Source organism: Pleurodeles waltl, chromosome 9 (assembly GCF_031143425.1).
Source record: "Pleurodeles waltl isolate 20211129_DDA chromosome 9, aPleWal1.hap1.20221129, whole genome shotgun sequence".
In the NCBI taxonomy this organism is placed as follows: domain Eukaryota; kingdom Metazoa; phylum Chordata; class Amphibia; order Caudata; family Salamandridae; genus Pleurodeles; species Pleurodeles waltl.
This window is the reverse complement of record NC_090448.1, coordinates 6095618-6121216: the sequence shown is the minus strand read 5'-3', so window position 1 is coordinate 6121216 and position 25599 is coordinate 6095618. Positions and strand designations below refer to the sequence as shown.

Sequence of the window (25599 nt, the reverse complement as noted above, 5' to 3'; positions counted from 1 at the left end):
TCTGCGTGATCTCTCCTCTGCGTGAACTCTCCTCTGTATGAACTCTCCTTTGCTGTGCACTCACCTCACTCTCCTCTGCGTGAACTCTCCTCTGCTGTGCACTCCCCTCTGTTGTGCACTCACTTCACTCTCCTCTGTTGTGCACTCACTTCAGTCTCCTCTGCCGTGTACTCACCTCTGCCGTGCACACATCTCACTCACCTCTGCTGTGCACACATCTCACTCTCCTCTGCCGTGCACACATCTCACTCTCCTCTGCCGTGCACACATCTCACTCTCCTCTGCCGTGCACACATCTCACTCTCCTCTGCCGTGCACTCTCCTCTGCTGAGCGCTCTCCTCTGCTGTGCGCTCTCCTCTGATGAGCACTCACCTCACTTTCCTCTGCGTGCACTCTCCTCTGCTGTGCACTCTCCTCTGCTGTGCACTCTCCTCTGCTGTGCACTCACTTCTGCTGTGCACTCACCGCTCTCTCCTCTGCCGTGCACTCTCCTCTGCCGTGCACTCTCCTCTGCCGTGCACTCTCCTCTGCTGTGCACTCTCCTCTGATGTACACTCACCTCACTCTCCTCTGGCGTGCACTCTCCTCTGGCGTGCACTCTTCTCTGGCGTGCACTCTCCTCTGGCGTGCACTCTCCTCTGGCGTGCACTCACCTATGCTGTGCACTCTCCTCTGCTGTGCCCTCACCCCTGCTGTGCACTCGCCTCACTCTCCTCTGGCGTGCACTCACTTCTGCTGTGCACTCACCTCACTCTCCTCTGGCGTGCACTCTCCTCTGGCATGCACTCACCGCTGCTGTGCATTCTCCTCAGCTGTGCCCTCACCCCTGCTGTGCACTCACCTCACTCTCCTCTGCTGTGCACTCACCTCACTCTCCTCTGCTGTGCACTCACCTCACTCTCCTCTGGCGTGCACTCACCTCACTCTCCTCTGGCGTGCACTCTCCTCTGGTGTGCACTCTCCTCTGGCGTGCACTCTCCTCTTCTGTGCCCTCACCCCTGCTGTGCACTCACCTCACTCTCCTCTGCTGTGCGCTCTCCTCTGACGTGCACTCACCTCACTCTCCTCTGCCGTGCACTCTCCTCACTCTCCTCTGCCGTGCACTCTCCTCGGATGTGCACTCATCTCACTCTAATCTGCCGTGCACTCTCCTCTGCCGTGCACTCTCCTCTGCCGTGCACTCTCCTCTGCCGTGCACTCACCTCTGCTGTGCACTCACCTCACTCTCCTCTGCGTGCACTCACTTTTGCTGTGCACTCACCTCTGATGTGCACTTACCTCACTCTCCTCTGCTGTGCACTCTCCTCACTCTCCTCTGCTGTGCACTCTCTGCTGTGCACTCTCCTCTGATGTGCACTCACCTCTCTCCTCTGCTGTGCACTCACCCCTGCTGTGCATGCACCTCATTCTCCTCTGCTGTGCACTCTCCTCACTCTCCTCTGCTGTGCACTCACCCATGCTGTGCACTCACCTCACTCTCCTCTGCTGTGCACTCACCCATGCTGTGCACTCACCTCACTCTCCTCTGCTGTGCACTCTCCTCTACTGTGCACTCACCTCACTCTCCTCTGCTGTGCACTCTCCTCTGCTGTGCACTTACCCCTGCTGTGCACTCACCTCACTCTTCTCTGCTGTGCACTCTCCTCTGCTGTGCACTCACCTCATTCTCCTCTGCTGTACACTCACCCTTGCTCTGCACTCTCTTCTGCTGTGCACTCTCTTCTGCTGTGCACTCTCCTCTGCTGTGCACTCACCTCACTCTCCTCTGCTGTGCACTCACCTCAGTCTCCTCTGATGTGCACTCACCTCTCTCCTCTGCTGTGCACTCTCCTCTGCTGTGCACTCACCTCACTCTCCTCTGCTGTGCACTTACCCCTGCTGTGCACTCACCTCACTCTCCCCTGCTGTGCACGCACGCTTGCTGTGCACTCACCTCACTCTCCTCTGCTGTGCACTCACCTCACTCTCATCTGCTGTGCACTTACCCTTGCTGTGCGCTCACCTCAATCTCCTCTGCTGTGCACTCACCTCAATCGCCTCTGCTGTGCACTCACCTCACTCTCCTCTGCTGTGCACTCACCTCACTCTCCTCTGCTGTGCACTCACCCCTGCTGTGCACTCTCCTATGCTGTGCACTCACCTCACTCTCATCTGCTGTGCACTCACCTCACTCTCCTCTGCTGTGCACTCACCCTTGCTGTGCACTCACCTCACTCTCCTCTGTTGTGCACTCACCTCACTCTCTGCTGAGCACTCACCCTTGCTGTGCACTCACCTCACTCTCCTCTGCCGTGCACTCACCTCACTCTACTCTGCTGTGCACTCACCTCACTCTCATCTGCTGTGCACTCACCTCACTCTCCTCTGCTGTGCACTCACCCTTGCTGTGCACTCACCTCACTCTCCTCTGTTGTGCACTCACCCTTGCTGTGCACTCACCCTTGCTGTGCACTCACCTCACTCTCCTCTGCTGTGCACTCACCTCACTCTCTGCTGAGCACTCACCCTTGCTGTGCACTCACCTCACTCTCCTCTGCCGTGCACTCACCTCACTCTACTCTGCTGTGCACTCACCTCACTCTCATCTGCTGTGCACTCACCCTTGCTGTGCACTCACCTCACTCTCCTCTGCTGTGCACTCACCTCACTCTCCTCTGCCGTGCACTCACCTCTGGTGTGGTCTGCGTGTACTCACTCGTGCTGTGCACTCACCTCTTGGCGCTTTTCCCTACAGGCTGAGTGCCGGCCTCTTGGCGCTGGGGAACGGACCTGCATTTGCCCAGAGAACTTCAGAGGCGACGGAATGACGTGCTACGGGGATGTCTTATACGTAAGTTGACTTAGAACTCTAGCGTTTTCCTGCACTGAATAGTACTTCCTGGCGCTACTGGTCTGAGGAGTGAGGTCACTGCCCTTTCTAGGCACATTAAAGGGCACAGACTACTGGGTCACTGTCCGGCTGCAGCTTGTACCTGAGGGTAGGCCAGGCTCAGATCCCTGAGCAGTAAAGACTGACCTTCTCAAGGTCACAGGGTGTAAACAAGCAACACCTGGAGCTGCTGCTGGGGGGACTGACCGACCCCACTGACCTACACTGAGGTCTTTCATGCTGAGGGAGTGACATAACCCACTGACCTACACTGGGGTCTTTGCTGCTGGAGGTACTGACCGACCCCACTGACCTGCACAGGGGTCTTTGCTGCTGGAGGGACTGACCGACCCTACTGACCTGCACAGGGGTCTTTCATGCTGAAGGGAATGACCGATCTTCACAGGGGGTCTTTCCTGCTGAGGGAGTGACATAACCCACTGACCTACACAGGGGTCTTTGCTGCTGGAGGGACTGGCCGACCCCACTGACCTACACAGGGGTCTTTGCTGCTGGAGGGACTGTCCGACCCCACTGACCTGCACAGGGGCCTTTCATGCTGAAGGGACTGACCGACCCCACTGACCTGCACAGGGGTCTTTGCTGCTGAAGGGACTGACCGAACCCACTGACCTGCACAGAGGTCTTTTGCTGCTGGAGGGACTGACCGACCCCACTGACCTGCATAGGGGTCTTTGCTGCTGAGGGAGTGACATAACCCACTGACCTACACAGGGGTCTTTGCTGCTGAAGGGACTGACCGAACCCACTGACCTGCACAGAGGTCTTTTGCTGCTGGAGGGACTGACCGACCCCACTGACCTGCACAGGGGTCTTTGCTGCTGAGGGAGTGACATAACCCACTGACCTGCACAGGGGTCTTTGCTGCTGGGGGATCTGTTAGTGAGGGACTGACCCCAGGTCCCTTAGACCCCCATTCCTGGGACCTGCTCCCCATGAACCTATCTGGGTGAGAAGCCTCATGGCACTTTTCTCTAATCGTCGTCTCATTGGATGTGACTTCCTGTGACGTCATCACCATGCCAATGTTGTGGGTTGTAATTATCAGTGATGTCACTTAGCGCCTCTGCTCAGTGAGATTGTTCACCTCCTTGTTGGCAGACGTGCAACAGTTAGAAGAATCGGCCACATGGGGCGGAGTGAAAAGAAACCGCTTAATACATAAATAATGAGTAATTGATGAAGAGCTGGACTGAGCTCACCCTGGAGCTGGGTCAGTGGATCCTTCCCTGAGACCCCCCAGAGGCTGCTGAACTAGGAGCCCCTCGCCCGGAGAGTGGAGGGTGCTTTAGTCCTCTTTCCATCTCTGGATAGTGCGTCCACCTTGCACTTTAAATGAGAACCAGAGCCGGTCACTCAGTGAGTTGATGCACTCTGGTGACGTCACGGTTCAAGGGTCAGCTGTTGTCACCAGTACATTTAGCAGTTTGTGCTGAGTAGCGGCTGGATACCCCCAGCGGTGACAAGCGGCGCTCTAGAAATCCACCTTACTGTGTATACGGAGTGTTTAGGCCTCTGTCTGGTGCTTCTAGGCGCTGCATCACTAGTGACGTGTGAACACCAATTCACTGGAAATAACACAATGATGTTAAATGCGCACAGAGATGATGCAGATTTAACAACGTTTCTTCCATATCCAAGGCTCAGACTGGCTCAAAGGTCCTGCAGGAGTGAACCCTCTGCTTCCATCCCTACCAAAGCTGTGCCTGCCCGGGACCCCCGGGGAGCCGTCACCAGGAGCAGTGAAACCTAGTGCTTCGCATGGGCACTGACTTCTACCTGCGATCCAGACCTCAGCACTTATGCTCTTTCCTTTAAACTGTTTGCCGAATTGCAAAGGCCACTTGGCAAGGAATTTACCACCCCGGTAAGTCCTTAGTAATTGGTACCAGTGGTACCCAGAGTCAGGGTGGTAAAGGGGTCCCCAGGGCTGCAGCACTGATTGTGCCACCCTGTGTGACCCGAATAAAAGTGAGACTGCAGAAGCTGCCATGCTGCCCGAGTGTGCTCTGCCCACACCAAGTGCAGACAGAGTCGCCTTCACTGCCCATAGATAGGTCAGTCGCACCTCAGGCAGGCCTCCTATAGCCCAGGAGGCAGTGCGCACTGTTCTGTGAGTGAGGGCACACATGCATGAGCACAAATGACCCCATGCTGGCATTTAAAACTTTTTGCTGTCAAACATAACCAGCGGTCTATAGGATAACATGCACTGCCACCTGGGCACTCCATAGATGCCCAGCTCTGTGATTGCCGGGCGATTCCCCCAGTGTTTGATATCAAACACCTGCTTTTTAATCCTGAGCACGAGGCCCTTGCTAGGATTAACTGGCACGTGCCAAGGCCTCTTTCTTAATGGTTAGCCCCCACTTTTGGCTGGTATTTGATGTGATCTCAACATTGTTAGTGCCCAGGGCCTCTGCTAACCAGGTTCCCTGGCACAGATCTCTTCCTCAAAACTGCTGTGATTCATTGCACAGTTGACACCTTTAGCTGCCACTATAAGTCCCTAGTAGATGGTACGTAGGTACCCAGGATAGGCCCCTGAGGGCAGCAGCACTGATTGTGCCACCCTGTAGGGCCATGCATCCAGATGCACTCAGCACTGAGTGGAAGTTGAGTGTCCTGGTGCAATCCTAAAATGCAATCTTGACATGGCACACAGCCTTCCAGCCATAACACCATACTGTGCGTGGGGGTGTATATGCAGGTGCAATATGCCCCTACTGTATCCTTACCAAACCTGGGACATAGTAAGTGAACAGAGCAGCCATTTTAATTGCATGTGCTGGGAACTGGTCAGCACAAGTTTCACAGCTGCATGATGGCCACTCCAAACCCTGGGTTGTTTGGTATCAAACGGCTCAGAATGATAAATCCAAACTGGTACCAATATTAGATTTATTGCAAAATGTACCTGGGGCCCCCTTAGCGGGGCCACCTTAGAGGTGCCCCCTGCAAAGCGAACTAACACTAGCATGGTTCCTGGCCAGTCACAGCCAACCTGCCACTGCCAGACAAGATTCTGGAACCCTGGGGTGAGAGATCCTGCTCTCTGGGTCCCAGAATAACGCCCTTCCTGGGTGGAGGTGTTATCACACCTCCTTCCTCAGGAATGTGCACTGCCCTGCTAGCAAGTTTCAAAGGACTTACCACCTTTGAAACTCAAGCCTACTGCTAGCAGCAGATGGCCGCCGCCATTGCAAACCCCCACGTGTGACGGGAGCAATGGTGGGAAAACACACAAAGGACAGTAGGAGTGGTCAGCCTTAGCTTGTACCATCCATAAGGTGTTTTATGCGAGGTGACCCCTCCATTTAATTTTCCTCCATCTTGCATGGAAGGAAAATAGCCAATCAGGTGTATGGACGTGACCTCTGCCCACAGGAAGTAGTCACTCAGTGGTAGATGACCCATTGGTCACTACTAGGTACTCCCCTAAACGCCCACTAAATACAGTATTTAGCCCAGCGATTCAGATTCCAAGGACACAAGAAGACCAGCAAGGCTCGAGAACTGAAGACCAAAGGCTCGAGAACTGAAGACCAAAGGCTCGAGAACTGAAGACCAAAGGCTCGAGAACTGAAGACCTGTTGTATCCAGCAAAAGGCACCAAACCCTGCCTGCTGCACCCAGGATTCGACAATCTCCACTGAGGGGTTGATTGGACATCGGACGGTTCTAACAAACCCCAGAGGACCTCCACACTTCTGAAACTCACCGAAGATCTCCCTTCAGAGTGAAGGCATCACTCTAGTGCAACAAAGACCAAAACACCAGTGAAGTCCAGTTCACGGACTGGCTGCCGACCAAGGAAATGGATGATGCAGCAAGACCAAATTTCACTGGCAAGACCGCAAGGAAAAAATCTACCAGTGTGCCCAGTTAGGTGGCACTGCAACTTCCAGTGCCCGAACCGTGCAATAGCCTCAGGTACTTGTCCCTCAACATTGGACACCTAGAAGTACAGTCCACTCCGGACTGAAAAAGGACCAGGAGGAAGCCCCAGTCAAGGGACTTCAGAAAACACCAGGACCTCCCCCTGGAGTGCCCCAGCTGACATGCAGGCGACCCTCGAAGTGACTTTCCATCTGCTTCTAAGTGCACCTTTGTGCACAGCTCCTGGCTCACAGATTTGCTCTGCACCCGCCCCGGGTGCCCAGCACCGAAGATCCAGGTGTCTTTTAAGGGTCCCCCTCATCCCTTGTGGCCTTGACACTCCACAGGGACTCACCAGATTCACCCGAAAGTCCACCTGCGCAGTGTCCCTAGTAGTGGGCTTGCACCAATGAATTTCTGCAGCTACTCCCACCGAAACCGTGAGCCACCCAAACTTAACCAGCTGGTCCACAGGGTTCACCGTCGACCTATCTGCAAAAGGAGACATTGGAACACATTGCCTGATTTACATGCATTTGTAAAGTATTCCTGAATTGCACATAGAACTGAGGCACTTTCTAAACTGAAAATTCATAACTTAAAAAGTACTTACCCAATTTTGATGATCCTGATCATAAAAAACTTTTACATAGATCTGAAGTATTTTTGTAAATTGGTCCAGAGTTATTCATTTCAGTGTGTCTTGCTTTATTGATCCTGGGAGTATAACAAATGTTTTGCACTTCTCCAAGATTAGCCTACCTGCTTGAACAAGCTGCCATAAAAATTAGGGCCTTAGGTGATCTAGTTTTTACCTCTGTAAACTAACGTGTGGTTGGACCCCCTGCACAGTGTTGCCTGGTTTTGCACACAACCTAGAGGGCCAGCCTCCTACACTGGTGGCACCCTTATAGGGTGCCCACAAAGTTACCAAGCTCTGTGCTGTTTTGGAGAGCTCTCTCGAGCCTCTACCACCACTGACAAGAGTCTGCCCTCCTTCTGGTTGTGCTAGCACTTCCCCAGGATGGAGATAAAGGGCCTGAGCAGGCAGGAGGTCACATCTCCTGCCTCCCAGGCTGGCTAGTGTGACAGGTAATCAAGGCGGTGAGGTTTAAAGGCATCCCCCACTCTTGATATGTAATTACTTGTTCCACCAGTGGAGGACAAAGCCCTTCCTACCCTGATCAGCAGACACGCGGGAAAATTAGATATGCAGGAGGCGTACACCTCCAAAAGGCTAGCTACATCTTTAGGGTGGGCTAGGAGGTCTGTGCAACCGAGGAAGGGTTCTGCCATCTTGGCAACCCTTAGAAGTAGTAGGTTCTGGGTAGAAAGTGGCTTCATCCCACAAAGTTGGCACTGCAGGTGCAGAATAGCCATGGGACCAGTAGCCCATTGGCCAGTGTCACCCACACTCTTAACGCCTCTTAAACTAGGATTTAAGGGGCTCCCTTGACACCAGCCCATCTGATCTTACTTGCAAAGAAGAAGAGGCAGAAAGAAGACATCTTCACCGACAGCAGTACCTGAACTCCAGCCGCAGCGCAGAGAGAGGACACAGAAATGACCTAAGGAGACCACCACTGGAACTGCATGGCTGACGTGTGCCAAGGTGAAAGCTCATTTGTCCCAGCAAGAGGGACCCCAGTGGACATCAAGAAGCCAAGGAAGACTCCCCCTTGTAAACTGCAGGAGTAAAAGCTGTGTTTGAAGTCAAAGAACTGCAACCTGACAGACTTGGCGTGAGTAAGCCTAAAGAAACTCAGTGTCCGGCTCGCAAAGGCGAGGGAGAGAGGTCTCTGGCAAGTTTCAAACCTCTACTCCCCGCCGGACGACCACCAGCCATTGAAGTGCCAGAAGACCATCTTTGCAGCTACCAAGGCTCGTCTGTCGGCAATCCGGAAACTGACGGCCACTCAGACATCACCGACTCCAGAGCAGACCCTCAGCATAGAGACCAGCGTCAGCAATGACCCCCTCTCATGTGGTTTTGCATCCTGAAAGAGTGACCTCGAGAGGAGCAGTAAAGCATCTTTGGCGCAACCAGGTCCTGTGATTGACAGCTAGAAGCCACCTCTTCACCCACTGGACGTGGTGGAAAAGCTCCAACTGTCAATTCCTGGTATCTGGTTCCCAAAAGACCTCTACATCCAAAGGGCAGAGCATGTGTCCACCCCCAAGTACTCGTTTGCCAAGTGGTGCTAACGCAACAGCAGCCGCGGACGATCAGCACCAAGGACAGCTAAGGCACCTCTGTACCTGGACTCCCTGGGCAAGGTAATAAGGTACTGACCGTTGACTCTCAGTCTAGGGCTCGCAGAACCTTAAGTCCAGCTGGGTTCCCCGGAACTCACCCTCCAAATGCATGAGTGCACACTTTGATTTCCTTCATTGACTTCAATAGGAGCCATTTAAACAGTGAGAATACCCTATTTTCTAAAGCTTCTAAAATTCATAAATCCATTTTTGTGTAACTTAAAAAGTACATTTTGGTGTCTAAATTTATATAAAAATAAGCTTTATTTTTCTAAATTGGTGTCAGATTTCTTTTGAGTCGTGTCATTTACTTATCGTCCATGTGGATGTTGTGAAATGCTTCACACATGTTCCTCTAAGTAGCCTGGCTGCTCTTTGCCACACTACCAGGACTGAGCTAAGGATTACTAGTGTAACTTCGAGGTGCACTACTGCGTAACGTGCTAGTATCTTATGGTAGGACTCCCCAGTCATACCACAAAATACTGTCACCTTGCTGCAGAGGGCTTGATAGGGGCGACTCTGTCGGTGGATTTGGTGATCCAGGCGGAGAGGTTCTTGGCAGCCTGAATGAGGTTAGTTGTGAGGTCAGGGTGGGCGGTGTTGAGGGTGTCCATCCACTGGGTCTCTGTTACTTTGTTCCAGCTGGGGTGGGAGGAGCTTGGGGTCTTGGTGGCGGTGTGTGGTGCAATGGTAAAGTGGATGATGGCGTGGTTGATCCAGGTGAGTTCAGTAACATGGCTGTACTTGACTCTAACGCTGGCAGTGAAGATTGGGTCAAGCATGTGTCCTGAGCTGTGGGTGGGGTCGGTTGATCAGCTTGGTGAGGCCAATATTGCTCATGCCTTCCAGGAGGTGGGCGGTGTTGGTGTCTTCGGGAGTCGCCGGCGTGGAAGTTGAGGTCACCAACGAAGGTGTAGAGTTTGGAGTCGGTGGCAAGTGGGAGGATGGATTCTGGAATGGTGTTACAGAAGCCGGGCGTGGGCATGAGGGCCTGCATGCGAGGGTGACTCTGGTGGTTATTCTGCCTTCGGTTTAGAGTTGGAAATCGAGGTGTTCTATGATTGTTGTAGTGTCGTCTTTGGTGGTGGTGCAATGCATTGTTCCTCCGTGGATGACGGCGATGCCGCCTCTGTGTGTGTTGGTGTGGTCTGGTGTATCATCTTGTATCCGTTGGGCACTGCGGTGGCGAAGTCTGGGGAGGTGGAGGGATTGAGCCAGGTCTCAGTATTGATGACTGCAGGCAGAGACCATGGACCACCCCTCATTCTGCCTCGGGGGGCAGTACAGGACACGTTGGGAGACAGCACAAAGGGGTGTGATTCACAAACTACACCTTGTAGTATGTTCTGTAGTACTACACAACGCTATTTACAAAATATGCTCAGAGTTTACACCTCCCCATTACCTGTACCCATGTGTGCGGTGTTCTGTACCCGGACTGCGGAGTCGCCACACACGTAAGTGTACATTTTAGTAGTAAACGTAAGATGCAGTAGGTGAAAAAAAGGACACGCCTACTACAAAAGGGGATAGGATTAGGGAGTAGCAAGCGGGCTTTATGGGGGACAGGGAAGGGATTAGGGAGGGATGTCACCCACCCGCACCAGAGTAAGCCAGCTGCTATACACAGGGGGTGGGGGCAGATAAGTTACTTTTGTAGTTCATTTACACTCAGTGTTTGTGAATATTGAAAAGTAGTAAACTTACTCAGACATTTACTGAGAAATGTAGTTCACCTTGTGAATGTGCGTATGTAGCGCTGGAAAGAGGCAGAGAGTGATGTGCCACGTGGGTGAGCACAAAGATCAACAGCCGTGGCGGTGTCCGAGGGCGTCTGTAGAAGTGTTTTAATGCCGAATCCTAACCCCTGTACTGCTTTCTGTCCTAGGAGCTGGAGAGCAACCCAGACTTTGCCGACTTCAATGAGTGGACTAAGGTGCGCTCTGTTACCTCGTGTTCTCTTATGTTGTGCTATGCTATGGTATGCTATGCTATGCTGTGATGCTATGTTTGATGCTATTTTATGCTATGATATGTCATGCTATGTTGTATGCAATGTTAAACCCATCCTGCCGAGCGATGGCCTCGTAGTACTGCATACACCATCTGCAGCAACTTCATGATTTCTTGTAGGAAGTTCCAGGATCACCCGGAAGTGCCGGTGAATTCACAACCTGCACTTTTACACACAATGCCTTTGCTAAAGTGTCACTACAGAGTCCTCGAAGGTTTGGGGCTTTGAGTGAGTCTCAGCATAAGACTGAAAACAGCAAAGAAGGTTTGTAACTACACAAGAAACTACAAATCCCATGAGGCTTTGGGAACTAAGGTGTAAAACCACTAGTGAGCAAGAATGAACAGCCAAGCAGCATCTCTCGAGGTGCACATGAAACGCGTCACCCCGAACTCTTCCACTCTCTTTGGTGCTTTTCTGAGGTTAAGTCGCTTTTTCTTCTACCTGCATTTGTTTGAAGCAGAATAACTGCTGCATAACATGTGCTAAGGCGCCCTCATCCCTGTGCGAAGGACACACCCTAGGCCTTTCTACATCTGGCAAAGACCTTTTGATTTTACTGAAATGATATGTATACTATACTTACCTTAAGGGGGTTTATAGCCAGCCCATTGGTCTGTTATTGTGTCATTCAAATGTTTCCTCCTCTGACTAGAGCACACAGCGCGGGCAATGAGTCAGCCTGCTCCTGCCATTGGCTAGCTTTACTGTGAGTGACAGCTTTCTGGCCTTTCACAAGGAGCGCATTCACACACAAAGTAGTTCCTTTCAGTGCCAGGGACTATTATGACATTGTAATGGGTGGTTTCTGACCCCAAAAATATTTTGCTTTCAGTCAATATTTCTTATTAGATTGACAGCTTGCCCCCCAATAAAGTTTTGCATAAACCATGACACCCTGTACAAATCACACAGAATGGGTGAGACATTATTGCTATAGCAGTGTTAGGGAGAGAGGGCTTCACCCCTAAAATACTGAGCATCATCTGCACCTGCTAAATTTTCAAAGGAACTTTATGTTGTGCAGGGGCACTCACATTATTATCCGTGGATAGCTATAAAGCACCCCACCCCCCCAATGTCCCTGCTTCTCCCTAAACGGACAGTGCTTGGAAGAGTCCACTGAACAGTCCTGGTCTTATAAAAAGGTGTCAGTCCTAGGACGGGCCAGGCTATCACTCACTGGCCATCGATCCACGCAGAGGTTTTACGGCACCGGTCATACATAGAGCGAATAGGCCTGTGGCCAGCGTACCCGCTGGTTCGCTTACACCTAGGGATCGGCTTTGGGCTGATGCAGGCCCAGGGCTCATCACCCAGAGCTGGGCCAGTCTTTGGGTAGCCAGGCTGACATCCATGTTTACACATAGAGAAGTCCTCAGGGAGCTACTGCAAGCCCTGGTTGTACATGGAGAACGTAGGCCGAGTAGACATATATTGTGATCCCCTGACACAGCCCTGGTGAGACTTCAAGGATCTCCTGAGGCAATGCACCTCAACGCTCTGGTTACATGTAGGGTCAGTGGGTCTGTAGCAGACACCACCTTAGACCTCCAATATACCAGCAGAGGGAACTTTGGTGAACTGCTCATGTGCTACCAGCCTATCAGAAGAGTGACTGACATCTTGTTTTCACTGTCTTTACATCTGCTCAGCAGAAGTCCGCCTTCCTGATCCCCGGAGGAACCAACGTCACAGTCCTGGTGCCATCAGAAGCTGCAATCAAGAACCTGAGCCAAGAGGTGCAGGACCTGTGGCTGAAGCCATACATGCTGCCCTTCCTACTCAGGTACCCCAGAAATACCCTGTGTATCTCAGCTGTGTTCCAGAGAACCGTCAGTGCACCTTCTGTGTCCAAAGGCCAGTACTAGGCACCTCACAGCAGCTCAAGCACTGCTTGATCTCATGGGCCGCGGTGCCAGGCAGGTTCTCGGCTCCCAGGCGGCACACCTCCTCAGCAGCACAGATCTGCTGCTCAGACCAAGGGGAAGATTCCTCGCCTCTCAAGGGTTGACAGCCACGAATGCAGACTCTGGCACTCAGCATTCTCTGTATGCAATGGAGGCCCCCTGGCAGCACGGGGGCCTGCGTTGGTGCCAGGCTACCGAAACGGTGCCAGTGCGGTGGTTACATCTTCCAATAAGAGGGGCTCCGTCCAGATGCTTGGAAGAGCCGTAGAGTGGTGGGTTCCTAGGGGGGTTCCAGACATGCTAAGGTTCCCTGTGTGCTGGTGACCAGGTGCTATGAAGGGGCTTCTTTAAAGTGAATGGGGTTCACAAAGGGGGCCTGCAGATGTCCTTATTGTGAAATATGGGCACCATTACTCAGTGTGTCTTCACACAGGCTAGGCGGGGTGTTTGAATAGTGATTTGTACAGTGTGTCGCTTCACTTGAATTACTCTTTATATGGTTATTTACATGACAGCTGGTAACACCTAATTTCCTGATTTCCAGGGCACATTTTCTTCGAGGGTCCTTTGTCATTGACCAGCTCAAAGAATATATTGGTCAAGAGTTGTCGACACTCAACCCGCGAACCAAGTGGGAGATAAGAGACACTAACAATGTAAGTGATGAGTGTGGAGATGGATGAGTGAGATCATTTACATCACGTTTGTAAATGACACGAGATCTAGAACCCACCCCCCCACCCCCCCCCATGGAGAGGTGCAGTTCACAGGGGCACCAAAAATGCCCATCACATGCAAATGTGGAACACAAAGGACTACAGCTAGTCACCCTCAGTGACTGGCATTCTCCTTATTTTCATGTATTTATGTAGGTTCTAGCACGTCAGTACCCTGGGCTGAGTTCAGACTGAGGTGGCATGGTTCGCAAAAGAATGATGGGTTGAAATGCTACCCGAACCATTGGAGTGGTTAGACTTTGTGCAAGGAGCCTCCTATCACCTTGTGTGTGTCATGCACCACCCTAAGTGAGACGGCCATGTCCACACATGGATGTGTCACTGGACCAGCTGTACCCACCGTGCTGATGAGCCCTTAACTAGGGCTAAACCGGTCCTGGGTTGCTTGTGTTCCAGTTCAGGGAGGGCCTGGCTTGGCAGTCCGGGCTGGACTGCTCCCATGAGGAGCAGGGTCAAGACTGATTTACATTTGGCTTGATCCAAACTGAGGTGGTAGGGTGAGCAAAATAATAAATGTTTTGAGATGGTACCCGAGTTATTGCCCATGGTAACACCTTTTGCAAGCAGCCTCCCATCCCCCTTTGGGTGTTTCATATGCCTAGGAGGTTGACACAATTTGAAAAGCTTCAATTGTGCTCAATAGTAGAGCAAAGATGGAAGCCTTGGCTGATTGTGGAGTACTCTGCTGTTACACACATCATAATACAGGCGCTCAGCAGGTACCGTAGGGACACGTAAGGTCCAGTGCTCACTTTACCAATTATACACAACTGTGTGGATGGAAGCCGAGAGCTCAGTGGGCCAAAGAACTGACAGAGGCAGAAGCGGGCCTTGTCCTGGGGGATGGGCGGAGGTACAGAGCGGGCCTTGTCCTGCTGGGATGGGCAGTGGTACAGAGCGGGCCTTGTCCTGGGGGGATGGGTGGAGGTAGAGAGCGGTACTTGGCATATGACGGAAAGCGCTGATCCTCTACAGCAAGAGGTGGTGTGTTTAAAGAATGGCTTCTTGGCACTATAGTGGTTTCATCTTACTGTACTCAGTCCTAATGCCTAGTAACACTGAAGCACATAGAGGTGAAATGCCAAGGTTGTGAGGGTCTGGGTTGTGCGGTCGGAGAGAAGATGGCCGGCCTTGTCATTGAGTAAAGAGCTTTGGCTGCAATACAGCTGATGTTTCTCTGGGTCTTACAAACTTCTCCGGATCCTGGCAGGGTGAGGATGCTTTGGAAAGAGATACGGACTGGTGACACCCTGAATGGGATGCTGGGTCTGTCGTTGCTGCTCATCTGCATGGTCTACCAGGAGGCGTAGAAGGTAGGCGAGCCACAAAGTGTCATGGGCTCCTCTCATTCTGTGCTCGGGACGTTACAAGACTTAGGTGTCCTCATGCGACCTTTGACTTGATCTCATGTCCTGACACTCTGCAACCCAAAGGTTTCAATACTGATTCTGATTTATCAATAACCAATTCCCTTTTACCTTGATTTCCTTTCAGACGGTCATGATTGACAAGGCAAGCATTGTGGTAGCCGACATTCCTGCTGCCAACGGCATCATTCACATCATTAATAAGGTAAGTCGTTAGGCGAGAGGGGCAATGCACTATTGCACACTGCGCCCTCGTGCCATCTGGTGCAGTTTTCATGCAATGACCCTTTGATTGTTCTGGTAAAAAGTCTGCAGCAATATTTGGTGGTTACAATAAATCTGCCAGAAACTGGGGAGTGTGAATTTAGAAGTAGGTGGAGCAGCATGTACACGTGAATGTGCAGCAAGTGCAGTGAGAATGTGTGATCATCCGAAACCTTCCTTCACAAGTCCTAATCCACAGGCAGCTGGAAAGGCTCTTGTCCACTCTCAGGGGGAGCAGTGCTGGTCAGTGTATCTGGGGACACAGATGTCGCATTGAACCCTGATATTTCCAGAGGTGATAAGAAATACAACAGGTTAATAACATGACTATCCAGAAACAGAGGTAAACTCCCTTCCTTCATCAGAGCACACTCTTGTAATTGGTGCAGACTGCAATCTATGACAATGTTGTGGTGGGAACACAGGTGTTTGCCCATTGACAGCACCTGTATTAGAGTCAAATGACCCTTCAATGCAGGAAGGGGATCAAGCCCCCAACTCCCTGCAGTTTAATACTGAACTCCCAGACCCTCAACAATGTGGTGCAGACACCTTCAGGGGCGGCTCCTGCACTATGATAGAGCATCGCCCCCCTGGCTGAGCCAGCAGCAGAAAAGAAAAACCATAGTTGTTTCTTATTTCATCTGCTGGCTCAGCCAGCAGTGCAGGGAGGGGCGGAGCTGGGTCCTGTGAGGTGGGGGGGGGGGGGAGGGGGGAGAGGAGAGAATGCACCGAAGTGCGCATGTGTGTTTGGCTGGCCGTCTCAGGCTGCCCGAAAACACATGCGCACTTAGGGATCTCCTGTCCGGCTATGTTTAACAGCCCGGCTGGAGAAGCTGCACAGACCCCAGGGCTGTCTGACAGCAGTCTGAGCCGCTCAGACCAATCCTGACGCTGATTATGCTAGGTGTAGCTTGAAAGCAGCGCCATGATGGCTGGAGAGCCTGTGTTGGTATCCCAGTGAATGCTGGGACACCACATCAAGGGAACAGGAGCGAGGCGGCAGGAGACGGTGGGAGCAGGCGTTATGGTAAGTTTATTATTATTTTTTTTTCACCCTCTGTCGCCACTGCCCCCCACCTCCCTACCCTTCAGATTTGCAGCCGCCGCCCCTGGACACCCTGCTTATTTTTTCACACTAACTGGAGTGATTATCTCGGTCATTCATAGGCAGACGTCCCTCCTAGATGTGTCATTGCTGATTCAGGCAGAAAAAGCTCTTTTAAATAAGTTTATGTACCCCTAAACACATTATGGACTCTCTTCCTTAAAGGGTGAGACCTTATTTCTGTTTTGCTTGCTGTGTAGTTCAGAGGACTCCAATGGACATCCTACAACAGGTTGCACATATGTGCCGACACTTGCAGCTCATTCTTGGTTGAATTTTGAATTGTCCCTTCGAGAAAGGAAGGTTATGACTCCCTTTACAAAAGGCTCCTGTCCTACGGGTGCAAAAATCAAAGCTAGGCATGGTGATTCAACGTGGTAAACACCTGGCATTACAAAACAGAGAGGATAGACCGACTACTTTCAATGTTTGTGGAGAAAAAACTCTCAACACATGATCAGACAGGTGTACCAAAGCTCTCTGTAATGCTAGACTATATCAACCTCAGCATACGGAAAGTGCAACTTGTGGTGGTCCCCTGATTGGCGGGACCATAGCTCCTTGACATACCCCTCGCTGCATTAGCTGCTGATTAGAGAAAGGGTGGATCTCAAGCTAGGGTGCTTGACTCAGAGGCCTTAGCACAGCCTAGCTTCAGACTCCATCCTTGTAGGAGAAAGAGATGTTCATCAGCAGACCTTCCCTACTAATAGAGCAAGCGTGGCTCTCAAGAGCAGGCGCTTGACTCAGTGGTCTTAGCACAATCTAGCTCCAGACTCCATGCTTGTAGGAGAAAGCACTGTTCATCAGCACACCTTCCTTACTGATTAGAGCAAGGGTAAATCTCAAGGTCAGGCACTGACTCAGTGGTCTTGGCACAGTGTAGACTCCATCCTTGTAGGAGAAAGAGTTGTTCATCAGCAGACCTCCGCTACTGATTAGAGCAAGGGTGGGTCTCAAAATCAGGCGCTTGACTCAGTGGTCTTAGCACCGTCTAGCTTCAGACTCCATCCTTGTAGGAGAAAGCACTGTTCATCAGCAGACCCTCCCTACTGATTAGAGCAAGGGTGGATCTCAAGGTTAGATGCTTGACTCAGTGGTCTTAGCACAGCCTAGCTTCAGACTCCATGCTTGTAGGAAAAAGCACTGTTCATAATCAAACCTTCCCTACTGATTAGGGTAAGCGTTGATCTCAAGGTCAGGCGCTTGACTCAGTGGTCTTAACACAGCCCAGCTTCAGACTCAATCCTTTTAGGAGAAAGCACTCTTCATCAGCAGACCTTCCCTTCTGATAAGAGCAAGTGTAGATCTCAAGATCAGGCACTTGACTCAGTGGTCTTGGCACAGTGTAGACTCCATCCTTGTAGGAGAAAGAGTTGTTCATCAGCAGACCTCAGCTACTGATTAGAGCAAGGGTGGATATCAAGGTAGGGTGCTTGAGTCAGAGGCCTTAGCACAGCCTAGCTTCAGACTCCATCCTTGTAGGAGAAAGCACTGTTCATCAGCAGACCCTCCCTACTGATTAGAGCAAGGGTGTATCTCAAGGTTAGATGCTTGACTCAGTGGTCTTAGCACAGTCTAGTTTCAAACTCTATCCTTGTAGGAGAACACAATGTTCAACAGGAGACCTTCCCTTCTGATTAGAGCAAGGGTGGGTCTCGAGATCAGGCGCTTGACTCAGTGTTCTTAGCACAGCCTAGCTTCAGATTCCATCCTTGTAGGAGAAAGCACTGTTCATCAGCAGACCCTCCCTACTGATTAGAGCAAGTGTGGATCTCAAGGTCGGGTGCTTGACGTAGAGGCCTTAGCACAGTCTAGCTTCAGATTCCATCCTTGTAGGAGAACACAGTGTTCAACAGCAGACCTTCCCTTCTGATTAGAGCAAGGGTGGATCTCAAGGTGAGATGCTTGACTAAGTGGTCTTAGCAAATTCTAGACTCCATCCTTGTAGGTGAAAGCACTGTTCATCAGCAGACCGTCCCTACTGATTGTGGCAAGGATCAGACTGTTCACCTTGAGGAAACATGAATTCAGGCCCCTTACTCTAAGATAGTCTTCCTGGATCTGTCAGAGAGGAGCCCGGTGTTTGAATTAATTTAGTGTTAGTCTGTCGAGAAGGGGGTGCTGCCTGTTCTGCACATCCCAAGACGGTTAGCTCTATCACGGACTTCAGCAATGCCATGTGTCCGGTCTTAGACTCCAGGTCATTCAGAATGAGGCGGCTCTTTGGTTCTGACTGTTCCTAAACAACTCTCAGTGAGGAAAGGTCTGGGCCCCCTTGTAGGAGGCTGGCCTGGTTTGTAGTGGGTACCAAGGGGTACTTACACTCTGCACCAGGTCCAGGTATCCCTTATTAGTGTAGAAGAGGTGTCTAGCAGCTTTGGCTGATAGAAAAGGTAGCTTAGCAGAGCAGCTTAGGCTGAACTAGGAGACATGCAAAGCTCCCACTATACCACTGGTGTCATATGCATAATATCATAAGAAAACACAATACACAGATATACTAAAAATAAAGGTACTTTATTTTTATGACAATATGCCAAAAGTATCTCAGTGAGTACCCTCAGTATGAGGATAGCAAATATGCACAAGATATATGTACACAATACCAAAAATATGCAGTAATAGCAATAGAAAGCAATGCAAGCAATGTACAGTCACAATAGATTGCAATGAGAGCACATAGGTATAGGGGCAACACAAACCATATACTCCAAAAGTGGAATGCGAATCACAAATGGACCCCAAACCTATGTGAACTTGTAGAGGGTCGCTTGGACTGTAAGACAACAGTGAGGGTTAGAAAAATAGCCCACCCCAAGACCCTGAAAAGTAGGTGTAAAGTGCACCTAAGTTCCCCAGAGAGCACAGAAGTCGTGAAAAGGGGAATTCTGCAAGGAAGACCAACACCAGCAATGCAACAACGATGTATTTCCAGACAAGAGTACCTGTGGAAGAAGCGGACCAAGTCCAAGAGTCACACTCAAGTCGGGAGTGGGCAGATGCCCAAGAAATGCAAGCTGAGGGTGCAAAGAAGCTGCCACTGGATGGTAGAAGCTGTGGATTCTGCAAGAACAAAGAGGACTAGGAACTTCCCCTTTGGAGGATGGATGTCCCACGTCGTGAAGAAGCTTGCAGAGGTGTTTCCACGCAGAAAGACCGCAAACAAGCCTTGCTAGCTGCAATGGTTGTGGTTAGGGTTTTTGGATGCTGCTGTGGCCCAGGAGGGACCAGGATGTCGCCAATTGTGTGAGGAGACAGAGGGGGTGCCCAGCAAGACAAGGAGCCCTCACAGAAGCAGGCAGCACCCGCAGAAGTGCCGGAACAGGCACTACGAAGAAGAGTGAACCGGAGCTCACCCGAAGTCACAAAAGAAGGTCCCACGACGCCGGAGGACAACTCAGGAGGTCGTGCACTGCAGGTTAGAGTGTCTGGGACCCAGGCTTGGCTGTGCACAAAGGAAATCCTGGAAGAGTGCACAGGAGCCGGAGCAGCTGCAAATCACGCGGTACCCAGCAATGCAGTCTAGCGTGGGGAGGCAAGGACTTACCTCCATCAAACTTAGACTGAAGAGTCACTGGACTGTGGGAGTCACTTGGACAGAGTTGCTGAGTTCCGGGGACCAGGCTCGTCATGCTGAGAGGGGACCCAAGGACCCGTGATGCAGTCTTTTGGTGCCTGCGGTTGCAGGGGGAAGATTCCGTTGACCCACGGGAGATTTCTTCAGAGCTTCTAGTGCAGAGAGGAGGCAGACTACCCCCACATCATGCACCACCAGGAAAGCAGACGAGAAGGCGGCTGGATCAGCGATACAAGGTTGCAGTAGTCGTCTTTGCTACTTTGTTGCGGTTTTGCAGGCGTCCAGAGCAGTCAGCGGTCGATTCCTTGGCAGAAGGTGAAGAGAGAGATGCAGAGGAACTCTGATGAGCTCTTGCATTCGTTATCTAAAGAATTCCCCAAAGCAGAGACCCTAAATAGCCAGAAAAGGAGGTTTGGCTACTTAGGAAGGAGGCTAGGCTAGCAACACAGGTAAGAGCCTATCAGAAGGAGTCTCTGACGTCACCTGCTGGCACTGGCACTCAGAGCAGTCCAGTGTGCCAGCAGCACCTCTGTTTCCAAGATGGCAGAGGTCTGGAGCACACTGGAGGAGCTCTGGGCACCACCCAGGGGAGATGCAGGTCAGGGGAGTGGTCACTCCCCTTTCCTTTGTCCAGTCTCGCGCCAGAGCAGGGCTGGGGGATCCCTGAACCGGTGTAGACTGGCTTATGCAGAGATGGGCACCATCTGTGCCCATCAAAGCGTTTGCAGAGGCTGGGGGAGGCTACTCCTCCCCAGCCCTGACACCTTTTTCAAAAGGGAGAGGGTGTAACACCCTCTCTCTGAGGAAGTCCTTTGTTCTGCCTTCCTGGGCCAAGCCTGGCTGGACACCAGGATGGCAGAAACCTGTCTGAGGGGTTGGCAGCAGCAGCAGCAGCTGCAGTGAAACCCCGGGAAAGGTAGTTTGGCAGTACCCGGGTCTGTGCTAGAGACTCTGGGGATCATGGAATTGTCTCCCCAATGCCAGAATGGCATTGGGGTGACAATTCCATGATCTTAGACATGTTACATGGCCATGTTCGGAGTTACCATTGTGACGCTATACATAGGTAGTGACCTATGTATAGTGCACGCGTGTAATGGTGTCCCCGCACTCACAAAGTCTGGGGAATTTGCCCGGAACAATGTGGGGGCGCCTTGGCTAGTGCCAGGGTGCCCACACACTAAGTAACTTAGCACCCAACCTTTACCAGGTAAAGGTTAGACATATAGGTGACTTATAAGTTACTTAAGTGCAGTGGTAAATGGCTGTGAAATAACGTGGTTGTTATTTCACTCAGGCTGCAGTGGCAGGCCTGTGTAAGAATTGTCAGAGCTCCTTATGGCTGGCAAAAGAAATGCTGCAGACCATAGGGGTCTCCTGGAACCCCAATACCCTGGGTACCTCAGTACCATATACTAGGGAATTATAAGGGTGTTCCAGTATGCCAATATGAATTGGTGAAATTGGTCACTAGCCTGTTAGTGACAATTTGGAAAGCAGAGAGAGCATAACCACTGAGGTTCTGGTTAGCAGAGCCTCAGTGAGACAGTTCGTCATCACACAGGGAACACATACAGGGCACATACTATGAGCACTGGGTCCCTGGCTGGCAGGGTCCCAGTGACACATAGACTAAAACAACATATATACAGAGAAATATGGGGGTAACATGCCAGGCAAGATGGTACTTTCCTACACCCCTTCACTGGCTTCCTGTCAGAAAGCATGTGACATTTAGAGCACTCTGTATGCTCTTTCAGACTCTCCATCATCAGGGGTCTGTCCTTGAGATTAGCTTTTCGCTGGTGCACCCCTAATAGACTTCTTAGATCATCTTCCCTTAGGAAGGTGATCGTGCCCAGATTTCGGAAAGTCAGGTGGGGTGCTCGGTCTTTCTCAGTAGGGGCAGCTAAACTATGGAACACTGCTTATATTGCAAGTCTGGACTCTTTTACAGCCTTTCGAACGCAATTGAAAACTTGGCTCTTTTTCCTTCCGTGATGGCAGCTCCTTTGTTTTTAGCGGCTGTCCCTTCCCCTGCAATATGTAGTGCTTTGGCGCCTTGTTACAATGCGCCTTATACGTTTCATTTCATAACCCTGATGAGCTACTCGCACTCGGAGTGGATTTGAAATATTCAGGTGGCACCAAGTTACCCTGTGAGGGTCGTGTGACTGACTTGTATTGTACCTCTTCCCTTCTGTGCCCAGGGGCAGCGATGCAGTGACTTCCTCATCATATCATCTGACAGCTTTTGACAATGTGAAATGCTATCACTAGTGAAGGTGATTGGTCTGAGATATTGATTTGATTGTGGATGCTTGTTTACCCGTTACCATGACCACAATGTTTTTTTTCCTTACCTGCTGTCCTTACCAGCTATTGGAAAAGCCACCAGGTATGTGCTAACCCATGCCAACACATACATGTAAACATCTTATCTGCAAGCATTAGCACACTGAACTAGACCTACTGGCTTTGCCAATGCTTATTTGTGTTGATTAACTTGTATTCCACAATGACGAGTTGGATACCAATATTTCTATGTTCCAACTACTTATTTCGGATGCGTCTTTGTCACAACTGTAAATGCACAAACATCTCGGATGGAGCAACAAAAGCCTGACTGTGGTGTTAGGCGCAAGAGAGGGGGCGCGGCTTCGGCACAGGCAACTGCAGATTCTCTTGGGCCACTCTAGCAATTCTTGCTTCAGTTCTAGGGTGTGATGGTGACAGTCGCCATCGGCTCTAAGTGCACCTCCTGTGTGCTCTGGAAGAAGCAGGTTATGTGTATTTGAATTGTATTTTACACATATCTGTTAACTTTTTCATTGCAAATTTTATCGAAGAAACAAGATAATCCATTTTCTAAATAGATGAAGACTATTTCTCAAGGTGCCGTACTGTAACCAGTCACCAGGTGTCCTTATAGACCCAGGAATCAGTCCTTGCTGAATCAGGCTGCAGTACCGTCGGCTGTTGCTAGAGGTCCCTTGAGTCAGCCACAGGTGCTTTTTGTATCAAGCTGTAGTGCCTTAAGCTTTTACTAGGTGTCCCATATGTGTCCCCAGTTAGAAGTATCACCACCACGCTTACACCTCCAGATACCGGAGGCAACAGTACCTTAGATCATTCCTAGAGGTGGCCTTTCCTAGTTAAGAAGCACCACCTCCACCACTTCAAACAGAGACCCTTAAACATTGTAGTGTGAAAACATCTTCAGTTTCAGCTCTCGAGGGTCTGAAACTGATGGTCGGATTACTAAATATATTTGACGGAATGAATAACTAGTCTTGAAAGTGTTCAGACACACACATATATAAACCGTTATAAAAATACAATGCAAACAATTCTTATATAATGATGGGAGTCTGAAATAATCCACTGACCTGCCTCTGATCTCTTCTACCTCCCCACTTTGAGTAAATTATTTAAGTTTAAGTTTAATAGATTTATAAAGCGCATGACTACCCGAAGCCTCCCAGCGCTGAAAGAGGACAGTGAGAATTTATGCTGGAAAGAGTAGAGTCTTCAATTTACCTTGAAAAGAGAGTTTGGAATTGTCCATTTGAAGTGACAAGGGGAGAGAGTTCCATAGATTCGCTGCTTTGAATGTGAAGGACCTATCTCCCCATCTTGTTTTTTTAACACAGCAGGTGTGAATTAGAGCAGCAGATGACGATCTAAGGGATCTCTGGGGGGTGCAGGGTGTGATCATGCGCTTGATAAAAGAAGGTCCCCTATCATGAAGAGCTCGATGTACCATACACAAAGCTTTAAAATTAATTCTTTGCTGGATAGAAAGCCAATGGAGGGAGGCAAAGGCTGGTTTGGCTGATGCAGCTCTGGGGATGGCCATGAGTAGTCGGGTTGCCCATTCTGCACTATCTGCAGTCTCCTTAATACACAAATGGAAGAGCTCAGGAACAGCACATTCCCATAATATTGGCGGGATAATATGAGGGTTTGAATAATAAGTCTTTTGGCAAGAAAGGGAAGAAGTTTGAAAACATATCTAATCATTCTTAAAAGATTGAAGCAAGAAGCCGCTATTTTTTTTGCATGCTGTTCCATCGATAGACGGGAGTCCAGCCACACTCCTACGCTTTTTATGGTTTCCTTTGGGGGAGGAAGTCTTTTCACTTCTTCTGGAATTGAGATGGGAGATTTAAGTAGGGAGAAGCTGCCAACCAACATTACTTCAGTTTTTTCATCATTTAGCTTGAGCTTACTGTCTGACTTCCAGTTAGCGATGTCTGTAAGGCAGGAGGACAGCGCTTCTCGATCAGAGTTTACATTGGTGCTAAGAATAGACCAGTTCGGTATCATCAGCATAAGATATCAGAGAGAGACCACCCGGTTCCACAATTTTAGTCGAGGGATACAAATAGATGTTGAAAAGAGTGGGGCTTAGAGAGGAGCCCTGAGGAACCCCACAACTAAAGGAATGGATTTCCCCGTACGTAGATCAGTGACGTGTTCCCTGAGAAGATTTGTGTGATGATGGTGCATGTGTGGAGCCTGTAGGTTCAGATCTGTTCCTCTCAGACAATAGGTTGTGTGACTCTTCACAGAGTATTGTTGAAACCCAGAAGCAGCCTCTCATTTCCACCCGCCTTCTTCTGTTGTCTGCAGGTTCTCATACCTTTTGTTGGCGATGTTCCTCCATCACATCCCGGCTTACAGAGGCAGCTCGACCTAGTTACGTCCTTCACCGAATTTAAGGATTCTTTGCAGGTAAAGCTATGATCTTGGTCAGATCCACTGTGGTGCAGAACAGAGTGTTACCAGACCACGCACTGCAGTCAGGAGTTCTTTGATGCTCTCACTGGTTGTGACGTAGTGGAGAGGTCAGAGGGTGGACTTGTGTTGTAATTTACTTTACTTGGTGGTCCTGGGTGTAAGTGAAGGACCGGTCTTTGTCTCCACCGCTCCCTGTTTGTGCTTCGAGGCTTGATCGGAGAGGGAGTCCTGGTCCTAGTTGTGAACCCTCACGCTGCCGCACTGTCATGTGCCTGTGTACAGTCAATAGCCGTGCACCCTCTGGAAGGCATTGTCATGTGCTTGATGCAATCCGAGGCCTTATCCACACACTGCAGCTTATGGGAAGTGAAGAAGTGTTCCGGTAGGACTACTCATGTACTACAAAATGCTACTCACAAACTCCTGGCCAGAGACCTCCGCCTCTCCTTTCTGTGCAGAGGTCTCCCCAAGGCGGCAGAGATCTCGACACACACAGGTATGAGTCTGTAGTAAATGTGGGTGGGGCCTGGGAGAGTAGATGGAAAACATGTGCAATACTTACTGCTAAACGGGAGGGGTTTAGGTGAATTTAAGGGAAGGGTTAGCGAGGGCCAATGCTACTACAAACACACACACAGAGCAGTAGGATCATTGCTATTCACAAGCTACACTTCTAAAGTTGCCTCACCCCTAATGGTGTCAAAACATGCTTGTAGTGAGCCGGCACCACAGCTGGCCATTCACAGATACTGCAACACTCACCCCTGGGAAACAAAGGAGGCAGGAAAATAAAAACACCCCAGAGGAACTGATGTGAAATTAATTCAATTATTATTATATTTATATA

The 25599-nt window shown here is 50.5% G+C and overlaps 1 protein-coding gene across 2 annotated transcripts in view; it reads left to right on the top strand.

The window, feature by feature from the left end:
* The window catches only part of STAB1 (stabilin 1), an 829863-nt gene that overhangs the window by 375999 nt on the left and 428265 nt on the right, over nucleotides 1-25599 (top strand). Inside the window, exons 28-33 of one of the 2 annotated variants that reach the window (XM_069206091.1) lie at nucleotides 2736-2831; nucleotides 10918-10965; nucleotides 12702-12832; nucleotides 13498-13609; nucleotides 15185-15262; nucleotides 24645-24746. In XM_069206091.1, coding sequence (XP_069062192.1) covers nucleotides 2736-2831; nucleotides 10918-10965; nucleotides 12702-12832; nucleotides 13498-13609; nucleotides 15185-15262; nucleotides 24645-24746 — 567 coding nt within the window. Of the gene's footprint in view, nucleotides 1-2735; nucleotides 2832-10917; nucleotides 10966-12698; nucleotides 12833-13497; nucleotides 13610-15184; nucleotides 15263-24644; nucleotides 24747-25599 lie in introns of both variants that reach the window. The other variant, XM_069206090.1, reaches the window with a different exon arrangement.